We start from the raw sequence: 11,453 nt of genomic DNA on the forward strand, positions 1-11,453 counted from the left end.
TCCAGACACAGAGACATGTTGATATCTTCTGGTTTCTTGTTTCCTTGGGTAAATAACTGGCTTGCATATACACACACATATCAAATACCATAAACACAAACAATTTTCAGACTGCAAGATCTCCATTTCTGAACTGTACTGATGAACTGTAACCCTGTCTGAAGTGTAACGTGTACGGTGCTTACAGGAGTTCCCACAGTGCCGCCACCTGTCTGTCCACCACCTGTCGCTCTTTGGCAGGGTCTCCATCCAGCTGCTGAAGATCGCTCTCCCCAAACAGCGAACCCAGTCCCATCAACTGTTTGCTCCTGCATCAGAACACATCCATCAGAACCCGTCCCCTCCACCCCATCTCCCTCTCCGTCACACAACAGGGACACGGGTCCCCAAAACACGTTTCTGCGTTACTGCTGCTCCCAACAACGCCTCCCCACACCCAGAATGCACCAGTGCCGCACCTGTAGTCCTGGATTTGGAGCTGGATCTCAGGCAGAACCTGCTGCTGGAGCTCAGAGAGCGGACCCCTGATGTCCTCCTGGGCATGGAGACGGCTCTCTGTGCAGAAGAGCGCGATCCGTCAGCACCAAAACACCACCGCCCTCCCGATTCTCACCCTCCCTCGGAATTTAAGCACTTTGTATCTCGAGGAATTATGACATCATCAAAGTACCATCTAAACAGATTTCATGCGTCGCGAGGGCTTACCAATATCCGAGAGATACTCGTCTCTGACTTTAATCTTCAGCGGCTGAAAGAAAGAGAGAGAGGTGTGAACAACGATGACGTTGTGATGTGTGTGTCGTGATAGATGCCCCATAGTCCCCTGCTTCTGATCCGTTCATGTAAAGATCAGATGTGGGGTTCTGAGCTTTTGATTGGCTCCTCTTTTTGAGGTTTTCATTTGAGAACGTGTTGCTGGATGTAACATCACTGGATGAATTTTACTGCATAAACTGTGCTTTGCTTGTGCCGTGGAAGATGGTGTCTGAGGTTATTGAGTGTATCTGTTTACGTGTGCACAGGTCCCACTACACAAGGGTACAACTCACAGCATCAGGGTTCAGGAAGTCGGAGCAGATTTGTGGAGCGAGAGTTCGGGCGTCTTTGGGGCTTGAGCCCAAATATGCTTCCACAGAGAGATAGAACAGCTACAGGACACACACATGGACACACACACAGACACACAAGCAGGTTATTCTCTAAACCTTACTTCTTATGGAACATTCTGTCTACCATAATTTTTGTGAAGTATTTATACAAACGGATTTCAGATTAAATTTAAAATTACTTCTATAGTATGAAAATAGTTCCGATTGTTCTTTAAAACATGCATGAAACACCAAGTTAGTAAATTTTAGGAGGAAATCACCTGCTATTTCATCACACAATATTAACCAGCTAGGGCTTCAGAAAAACACTGCCTGCAGTAATCAGATCCTCATTTAATTACAAAACCAAAAATCCCCTGTACACAATTCACTTATGATGAGGTAACACTGCTTACACAACAGCCTGATACCATGAACTGTTTTAAAACATGTTTATATCATCTGAGATATAAACGATTTAATATTTAATCTATGTAGCAATTCAAATGAACATTTCAAATTCACTAAGAGTCTCTGTGTGTGGTTTGTTCAGCGATTAGTCCGACACTTACCAGTGGGTTAGGGTCCCGGAGCTGGCTGAATATATATCTCATGAACACTGCCATGTGTGCTGGGCGACTTTTCAACAGCTCAATGTCCTGAAACGGGCCGTCCATCTGAGCCGTGAGACAGACGATGACAGACAGACAAAAAGAGAGAGAAAAAGTTAACCTAAGGCAACAAGGACTTACTTCATTGGTCAGTTAACGTAGGGTAGTAAGGACTTACTTCATTGGTCAGTTAACGTAAGGCAGTAAGGACTTACTTCATTGGTCAGTTAACGTAAGGCAGTAAGGACTTACTTCATTGGTCAGTTAACATAAGGCAGTAAGGACTTACTTCATTGGTCAGTTAACAAGGCAGTAAGGACTTACTTCATTGGTCAGTTAACGTAAGGCAGTAAGGACTTACATCATTGGTCAGTTAACGTAAGGCAGTAAGGACTTACTTCATTGGTCAGTTAACGTAAGGCAGTAAGGACTTACTTCATTGGTCAGTTAACGTAGGGTAGTAAGGACTTACTTCATTGATTGTATAGCAATCATCCTCTTCCTCTTCTTCCTCTGGACCAATTATTTGTGCCTTGCCTCCCTAGAACCAGAGGTCCACAGAGCCAAATTAAAGAGGTTCTGTTTGCTGTGTCTGGGTTGCGTGACACCCGTAATAGGCGTTCATTAAAAAGGCAGCCTTTACAGGACGAAGGAGCAAAGTGTGAGAGGAGTGTGTGTGTGTCTCACTGAGTCGGCAGCTTGTGGGTCAGAAGAGTGTCTGTGGCGCAACGGGGTCCTGAACAAGGAGGAAGGGGAGGAGACAGGGCTCTCGCAAACCTGCGCAGGACAGAGGACATCAGGACCGCAGAGTCAACGGGACCGCAGCGGAGTCAACAGGACCACAAAGGAGGCCTGCTCAGCTAGGCTACAGATCACCTCTCAGCACGGATTATACCCCCCCTGGTACCTACTGCCCCTGGTACCTACTGCCCCTGGTACCTCGAGCTTTTCATGCCTCCCAACTGAAGGGTGTGACTCACGGGGTACGAGATAGAATTATAGCTGACAAGTGCAAAACTAGAACACCCCCCACCCCACCCCAGAGGAGCGTCCTTTCACACGCCACACCACAGCGATCATCAACCTTTCCCCCTTACATGCAAACATGCATGCACACACATAACCCCCCCCCCCCTCCCCAACCACACACCATGGCATATACGATTAATGAGGTCGCAGGTTTTTATCAGACATTTTGAAGCAAACACAACTCACGTCAAATTCCCCTTCGCCTGAGTCTATAGACAAACGTCCTGCAGAGACATAAAAAATAAAAGCAGTCAGTGCTAGATCACAGTTAAGTGTTAAAACCACCGTAGAAAAGGCCAGACGAGCATTAAAGCCTAAGCGGAGCAGATACACACCCTCCCCGGCCATCACGTAGCCGCTCACCGACTCAGAGCGAGTTCCATCCTGTCAAACACAGAGCCAGGCTGCGCTTTAGTGTGCCATTTTATGTAAATAAAAAATATAATAAAAGTCTCATCAGACTGTGGGGCTTCTTACAAGATCCTGCTGAATTCTCACTCGGACTTTGTGAGCACGCCGTTTGGCACTTTCGATTCTCTCCTCCAAAGAGGGGGAGGGGTTTTGAGACCTCTCGTCCAGCAGGTCCTGCAGATTGGTAAAAAAATAAATAACATTACCCATTTGTCATTGGTCAACAGGGCTGCAAGGTATTTGAATACATCCGCAGGGTATTAAAAATAGCTGAATGGCAGTATGTGTGTGTGTGTGTGCGTGCGTGCGTGTGTGCGTGTGTGTCCGTGAGCCCTACTAGGTCAGGGTAACTGGTCAGACCGGTTGCTGTGGAATACCTGTAGCTCCGCCTCCTCTTGTTCCAGCATCTTCCGTAGGATCTGCGTGGCGTGTTTCTGGACCTCTGGGTCCTGCGGCAGAAGCAGCAGATGAAGGTGAAACAGAAGACAACCACGCTAGCACATTTAAGAACAGCTCGGCCGTGCGGGACTTATTCCATCTGCTCGAAGACTGCCGGCAGCGTTGGACAGACTCGCACCTAAAGCACTGAAGTCAAAACAGCACAGACTAGAACAGCCCGCACGGGGGGGGGAAGGCTGCACGAAGGCTGAACAGCCTGTGCAGGAGTTGTGGGGTGGGGTGGGGGGGCATATAGCAAGAGCAACAGGAGGGTTGCAAAAGCCAAGGGCATCCGCTATAGCAGCGCCAGACACAAAGTCTTGTGACTGGAAATCAGACGTGCCTGGGAAATACGAGGTGCATGATTCAGGAAGAGAATGAAGAACCTGCACAGTACCGCTAGAACACGGGCCGACCGCCACAGGGACCAGGAGATTACGTCTTCTCATCCCACCATGTTGTGACAGCATCGTGTACAATAATAAGCACAGGAAGTGTTCTTTCCAGTTGGATTTAAGTAATCCAACACCGTGGTTCTTCAACACTGGATACCCAGAGTGAGTGATGTGTTTGCCTCCAGGAGGTTTAATACTCGATGTCTTGTGTCACACCTGTAGTGGTTTGGGGCCGGTGATTCTCTGTGTGGGGGTACCGATTCCTGTAGGCGGGAGTGGCGGTGGTGGGGGAGGCGGAGCTTCGCCCCCTAACGCGATCCTGTGATTGGGCAAGACGTCTGACGTGAGGGGCTGAAGTGGGACGGAGGCGACCGAAGGAGGCGGACCCTGCAGGGTGAGGGCCACGTACATCCCAGCTGTGAACAAGACAGCAGGCCAAGAGGAGGAGAGACAGACAGACAGGCAAGAGAGAGAGAGATGGAAGGAAAGGGAGAAACAAAGACAGACAGAAACAAAGAACCATGTTATAAACTTAAAAACATGTTTAGAAGAAGCAGAGGAATCACCAGGACATGATGTTATTAAAGCCCAGCAACCCTCCAGGGGCTCAGACGAACGCAGAATTCACACTCACATTTGATCATCTTCACCACTTCCTGATGTGACATGGACGACACTAGCGCACCATTGACCTGGAAAAAAAACGATGTCGACGCGTGAACTCAGGCTGAAACTCCAGACCAAAAACAACGCGCTTTCCTGCAGTGTCATGAGGACAAACGTACCTTGATGATTCGGTCTCCCTCGTGTACCCCGGCCTTCACCGCTGCCCCCCCTGAGAGCACCAACCACAGCAGGAATACACAAAAGGAAGGAGGCAGCAAGCCAGAGACAAAAGACAAAGATTAAAGACAACACTGCAGATTACTACATGTTCATCACACTGTCCACTATAGCTATAGCCCTTATAGCCATTTAGTTACATAACCCTGGGGGATAAAAGAATAATTGCAGTATGTATGAATTCCCGTGTGTGTGTGTGTGTGTGTGTGTACTAGATACCTGGACGAACGTTCTGCACAAGTTTGATCCTCTCTCCACACACAGTAAAACCAAAACCCAAGGTGTCCCTCTCAACCACCACACATCTCTGCACCAGCCCTGGTACTGCAACCAGACAGAGGGAAAGAGTGTGTGTGTGTGTGAGAGAGAGAGAGAGAGAGAGAGAGAGAGAGAGAGAGAGAGAGAGAGAGAGAGAGAGAGAGAGAGAGAGAGAGAGAGAGAGAGAGAGAGAGAGAGCACACTTGCTAAACAGCAAAACAAGGTCCTAGTGAAACATTTGCAAGTCATCACAAAAGGCATTTGGTTCATTGGTTTCAGTGCACCAACACAATCTGCTATCCAGACTTCTGCACATACAGCCCAAGCTGGGCTGGACATACAGCTGTGTTCGGTAGGTCTGTGCTGTTGGGCTGGACATACAGCTGTGTTCGGTAGGTCTGTGCTGTTGGGCTGGACATACAGCTGTGTAGGTCTGTGCTGTTGGGCTGGACTGCAGTACCTGCACCCTCAGGGGGGAGATCTGAGAGAGGCTCCCTCTGATGGCCAAGAGGGGTCTTGCGCTCCGAGTCTCCCGCTGTAAAGCTGCTCAACCTACACAAGGACAGGCACCAATTAAAATCTCTGTTATTCAGTGCAGCACATCTGCAGTCCAGATCAAGCAGAGGGACTGGGAGGGGGGTCTGGACTGGGAAGGGGGTCTGGACTGGGAAGGGGGGTCTGGACTGGGAAGGGGGGTCTGGACTGGGAAGGGGGGTCTGGACTGGGAAGAGGGGTCTGGACTGGGAAGAGGGTCTGGACTGGGAAGAGGGTCTGGACTGGGAAGGGGGTGTGGACTGGGAAGGGGGGTCTGGACTGGGAAGGGGGGTCTGGACTGGGAAGGGGGGTCTGGACTGGGAAGGGGGGTCTGGACTGGGAAGGGGGACTGGACTGGGATGGGGGTCTGGACTGGGATGGGGGTCTGGACTGGGATGGGGGTCTGGGAAGGGGGTCTGGACTGGGAAGGGGGACTGGGAAGGGGGTCTGGACTGGGATGGGGGTCTGGACTGGGATGGGGGTCTGGACTGGGAAGGGGGTCTGGACTGGGAAGGGGGACTGGACTGGGAAGTGAGTCTGGACTGGGAAGGGGGTCTGGACTGGGATGGGGGACTGGACTGGGATGGGGGTGTGGACTGGGATGGGGGTCTGGACTGAGAGGAGGGTGCTGAAAAAAGACAAATCAGTAATGAAAAATGCACATTACTTTCTAGGCACATTTTGATCAAAAAGACAATTTACAGTTTTATGCAGGCGTTTTGGAGGCTCAGGGAACAAGGGAAACTAATTGTTTGTGCTCCCTCAATAACAATCCATTTGTTTCCAAAACACTGGTGTTTTCCCATGGGTCCATAGACGGGATGTGTCTGAATATACTCTCATATCCATCGCTACAACGCCGGGGAAAACAAGCACTACTGAATCATGCAGATTTCGTTTAGAACACAGGTGTCGTGGGACCAAACACAACTGAGCTAAACGAAACATCAGCATTCCAGAAAGGTTCGCGGAGAAATGCTATTATAGATGATGATATGCAGAAAATGCGAAATATTAGAGTAGTGCGGTATGGGTAATCACCGCATACAAAGTCTGCTACTTGCTATTAAGTCAAGATGACTGTTGACAATCAAACACATTCCTTCTGAACTCAACAAGGATTTTCACATTTCTCAGTAAGAAATGAAAGTACAAAAAAAATGTTTTGCAAACTGATCCCATAGAGTAACGACGCTGATGAGGATTGTGGAGAGTGAACGTGCGGATGCTTGGCCCGGAGAAACACCAATGATGGGCCATCATGGCCGCTGCTACAGCACGCCAGCCAGCAGGAGGAAGTGGCAACCGAATTCTAAGAGTTTCATTTTGATGCTGTTTGTTTCACTTGCAATGCACAATAAGAATAACAAACCTGCTCAAATATGTCATTTGGTAAGCACTCTGAGTGTGAATGTGTGTGAGAGATCCAAGGAAAACCCACAAACGAAAACATCTCTTCCACTTATGGAAGCGAAACTGCATACAGTTTCCCCTTTTTGTACACATCTTAGTGTTTCTGACAGTACACCACTACTGTGGATCACTGCTTTGCATTCAGTAGAAATGTTTAACCCTGCTCAGACACTCTGTCGGGTCAATGGCGTCAGCTACACACCATCACAGCAAATTCACCCTGACACAAGAGCTGGTGGCGAGAAGCTCAAATAAAAGGAGACGCTACTGTGCCCAGGTGGGAGATCTGGGAGTGAGCAGCAGTACTACACTGGTGTTGATACCCAGTGTAAAGGGTTTAGCAGTCATGCAGGTCTTGTTGCGTTTCACTGTACAAGAAAGATGCTACATCGAGTGCGTGGGTCATCACACTCCTGATCACAGCCGGACTACACCAGCTGGGGTTTATCTCCGCAATTTACCCACGATTCTAGATCATTAAGATATTCTGCTGTGGTCATAAATAAGTGACTTATTTTTCCCCTGCAAGAGGAGGCACCAATTCCACATATAGTTATTCTACGGAGTCCCACAGACTTCATTTGAAGGTGGCATGTGTGTTGTGCCTGGCTGCTATTGGTTGTTTTAATACATTTGCTGCATGTACATAAACTGAGATTTTAGGACGAACTTCCTGACACTGCCAGGTGGTGATTTTGGGGTGTGTGGGTGCGGAGGCCCTACACTGAGTGCAGTGGTGAATTTACGATCGACAGGCTCAGGGAACACAGGTTTTTCACTCAAATCAGAGATGTTCTGCACCTGTCATTTGCAATAGTATAAATCACGATAATCGCACAGTCCAAACCTGTATTAATGCATGATTTAATTCACGCTAGTCTACGAATCAAATCAAATGGTTTACTGTTATTGTTTAATGATATGTAATTTTAAGGATCCTTCCCCCTGCACCTGAGACCTGAACAGAACATCACACTCACCAAGCAGCAAGCGGGCTAAAAGAAGGCATGAGTAGTGAGAAAGAGATGAGAAGAAAGAAAGAGAAACAGTTGAAAGGACAATATAGGGAGAAAGAGAAGAAAACCAAAAACTGTATTCTTAAAAATGATGGGGAGACCAATTCCAAAAAAATATCACAATATGCTAAGCTACTGTGTCTTTTTACTGGTTAAACATTGAAAAACTCAATGCAGGCTTCGCATGGCTATCAACAATTTTAAAGCAGGATTCCCATAGCTATCTGCACAAGGAAGAAATTCAATAACATCCATACAGGCAAATAGTCTTCTGTTAAGATCTTTTGCAAAACCTAAAATCACAGCTACCCTTAAAGTGAAGGAGGAATATACTTCCGCCGTAGGTAGCACATTAACCTGGTCAGGTAGCCTTTACCTGGTCAGGTGAGTTGGTTTCTTAACGGCTGTCCTGCCGGACAGGAACAAGACAGGGACACAGGTGAAGTGAGTGCATGCGACGACAAAGACAAAGAGAGACAAAAAAGGCAGACAGCAGTGGACAGAATCAGAGATAAACATTTACACAAAGACAGACACAATTCAGAACCAGATGAGCACATGGACACGTCATGAACTGGGGTGGGGGGGGTGTTATGGGGGATTGCCAAACAACGATAGACCTTATCACCATAACTACTGCCTGACTAATCTGCACATATGATGGTGCAGTCTGGGCCGACACAGACTGACTATTGTAACAGAGGCTGTTCAAGAACTGCAAACAAGGAAACAGACAGCACAGCAGATGTGTGTTTGGAAAGGTGGAAAAACCTGTATCTTAAGATCGAAAGCACGTGCACCATAACCTGTGGGGTGCGGGGGCCATACTGGATGCTGGCTTGTTGCAGTACAATTTTACATTATCCAAAGGGGTTTTTACACAAAGCTTGTAAAAGGATCAGCAGTTATGTGGACGGGTGAAGACACATCACACCTCAGTCATAAACAAGCCTCTTTAAAGCCATGCTGTCCAGTCATGCCACTGGTGTTCCTGCTCATTCCCAGGTGCATATGAGGCGGGTCGGTCACATACCTGTCCAGAGTAGATGTTGGAGGTCTGACACTCATGTCTGCCCAGAAGCTCCTTCACTAGTGTGTAGTGAAATATGCTCAGTGTTGGATCATCTCTTTAGTGTCCCTTTTAGCTTCGTTGTCTCGGTTCATTCACAGGAATTTGATCTCTGAGCGAGTAATTACAGTTTCACTCGTGTCAAAACGATGGGACTGAAACTCATACTCTAGTTTAATGAAGCGACGTGTGAGATCCATGCAGAGTTGCAGTAGTGACCTAACCTAGTTTAGCACCTAGCTGGCCAGCTGTGTTCTTGTCCAGACATTTTAACGCCCCATGTTTGGTGCACTAACACACAAGACTAAATCCCTAAATATTCAGCGCGTCTTTGCTCTTTTAATTCACTAACATTAACTTAATATCAGGCCACACTCGTCCAAACGTGCCAGTGTCATGAGCTGCACCTCCTAATTTAGATTCAGCCAAACACCCAAAACACCCCTAACACTTTCTATCAAAGGAAACAATCACAACTACAACACGTAGTTATTAATCACAGCAAAAGTGTCTATCTATTTAAAAAGCTACACTTGAATTCAGCACCGAATTAAGCAGTAAAACCACGGAGGACAACACACAACCTCCGAGGTGTCTTCCCAAAACAACCTTCCCCTTAAGGCCCATTCACACCCTACGGTAATTACGGATACGGACCCTTTCGTCCGGTTCCGGAGGTCGTTTCATCCGTCAGTGGGTCCGTTGCCAGAGCGCTTACGAATCCGTAGTAACGGAGCAATATAAACCGCAAATCAGGGGGCAGTAGAGAGTCAGAAGCATCGAACGTACACCAATTCGGGAAAATCAATGAAGAAGAGTACTGGACTTTAAAAAATGACGCTCGAGTTAGAAGAGAAACTTTGCGAGTTGGTTAAAGGCTACATTCTGCTACGGTGCCAGGTCATCGCGATAAACAGCGATGCAAAAACAGCTGGGAGGAGATTGCTGGTGCGCTGGTGCCGGAAATTTGACTATACTGCCCTCTAGAGGATGTATTTAAAAAAATCATAACAACGTTGGAAACGGAAAGAGGTATAGTGGCCCCCTACGGAGGCTACGTTTGGTACGGACGGACGAAATTCGTCCGTGTCCGGAGGTATAAAGCAGGCTTTAGCCAACGGCTAGCTGCTAACAATGCCACCCCACTGAGATATGTGGACCAAGACACGCTTGTGTGGCCCGGTGACTTGACTGACTACAAAAAAAAATTAAAATCACAAAACCCCCCACGACACCTAAAGTGCATCCATCAAACACAAACCCTCCCAAAAAAACACCCCAAATATCTCAGCGACTGCTGCACCTCAGCCACACGCAGCTAGCTGCGCCTGCACCGCACACACTGCATGTTGTTGCCAGCTAGCTGCAGCTGGGGCAAAAAGGGGAATTATTTTATCTAAAATAACCCTTTAAAGTGTTGACGTACGAGATGTGAGGCGTTTGAGACGAAATGTGCCCCGATACAGCAGCTAAGAAGAAAACAAAAACAGCTAATAGCTAGTAAGCTAGCTAGTTCACAGTCTCATTCCAGTTTTTCCAACACACAGTCCTCGCCACTGGGTAGGAACCGCGGCCCCGTGTGACTCTCCCCCGGCGGCTCGGTGTCCACACACAGGCGGACAGCCGGGCCCAAACTTCGGGATGTGCAACCTTAATAAACTACAGCTCCACCGGCGAGCAGGCTCAGTTAAATGGATAGCTCCGGGGAGAGGAGCAGAGCTCCAGTAAATAACACAAATGGAACATTCAACGTCCTGTTAGCTAAGAAAATAAAAAATCCCGACTGATAATGCCTATCAAGTAATGAAATCGGTGGTGCAACTCCTGTAAATCTGATGGTCAGCAAGCTTCATTTGATGCTCAGATTTATCCATTGCACTGGCCGAGGCTCCATTGTCTTAAGCATCCACGTCCTCTGCTGTCGAGCTCGAAGTCCATTTGATTCCATTCAATATTTCCAAAAATGTCTATGTGGTGCGCGACGGCGTTTTAGATCAAGCGTGAAAATCATTTTCAATTTGGTTTACATGCTATCGAAGCCACACCATCCATAGGTCTGTTGACTGGAGAGGCAAACGGACACACGGTCGCCCTCTGTCGTATGCGTTGCAGAAATCCTACTGCCTGTCACTGTAAATGTTCATTAGAAGCATGATGAAGCAGTTACACCTTGTCTATGTTATCATTTCACTGCATTACTGCACATAATTCAGCGACTTAGCAAAAGTGAAGCTTTCCGGTCGCTACATGCAAGCCAGAACAACAAATAACCATAATCTGAGTATATATAATTAAGTGGTGCACTGTTAAGGACCTACATGTCAGGGCATACACTGCCAGGGCAGTCA

At 47.7% G+C, this 11,453-nt stretch overlaps 1 protein-coding gene across 5 annotated transcripts in view; it reads right to left on the minus strand.

Moving 5' to 3' along the window:
- arhgef11 (Rho guanine nucleotide exchange factor (GEF) 11) overlaps positions 1-11,170 on the minus strand; it is a 23,624-nt gene extending 12,454 nt beyond the window's left edge. For 4 of the 5 annotated variants that reach the window (XM_076994210.1, XM_076994212.1, XM_076994209.1 and 1 more), the window contains exons 1-18: positions 9,070-11,170; positions 8,413-8,445; positions 5,534-5,625; positions 5,035-5,139; positions 4,758-4,807; positions 4,607-4,664; positions 4,189-4,388; positions 3,517-3,588; positions 3,206-3,313; positions 3,064-3,112; positions 2,915-2,952; positions 2,387-2,476; positions 2,172-2,240; positions 1,661-1,765; positions 1,050-1,148; positions 706-748; positions 459-555; positions 186-308 (exon numbers count right to left, since the gene is read on the minus strand). In XM_076994210.1, the coding sequence (XP_076850325.1) occupies positions 186-308; positions 459-555; positions 706-748; positions 1,050-1,148; positions 1,661-1,765; positions 2,172-2,240; positions 2,387-2,476; positions 2,915-2,952; positions 3,064-3,112; positions 3,206-3,313; positions 3,517-3,588; positions 4,189-4,388; positions 4,607-4,664; positions 4,758-4,807; positions 5,035-5,139; positions 5,534-5,625; positions 8,413-8,445; positions 9,070-9,104 (1,466 nt within the window). In that variant the 5' untranslated portion in view covers positions 9,105-11,170. The remainder of the gene's footprint in view (positions 1-185; positions 309-458; positions 556-705; positions 749-1,049; positions 1,149-1,660; positions 1,766-2,171; positions 2,241-2,386; positions 2,477-2,914; positions 2,953-3,063; positions 3,113-3,205; positions 3,314-3,516; positions 3,589-4,188; positions 4,389-4,606; positions 4,665-4,757; positions 4,808-5,034; positions 5,140-5,533; positions 5,626-8,412; positions 8,446-9,069) is intronic. The other variant, XM_076994211.1, reaches the window with a different exon arrangement.
- Positions 11,171-11,453: the final 283 nt, after the last annotated feature.

Source organism: Brachyhypopomus gauderio, unplaced genomic scaffold, assembly GCF_052324685.1.
Source record: "Brachyhypopomus gauderio isolate BG-103 unplaced genomic scaffold, BGAUD_0.2 sc137, whole genome shotgun sequence".
NCBI lineage: Eukaryota > Metazoa > Chordata > Actinopteri > Gymnotiformes > Hypopomidae > Brachyhypopomus > Brachyhypopomus gauderio.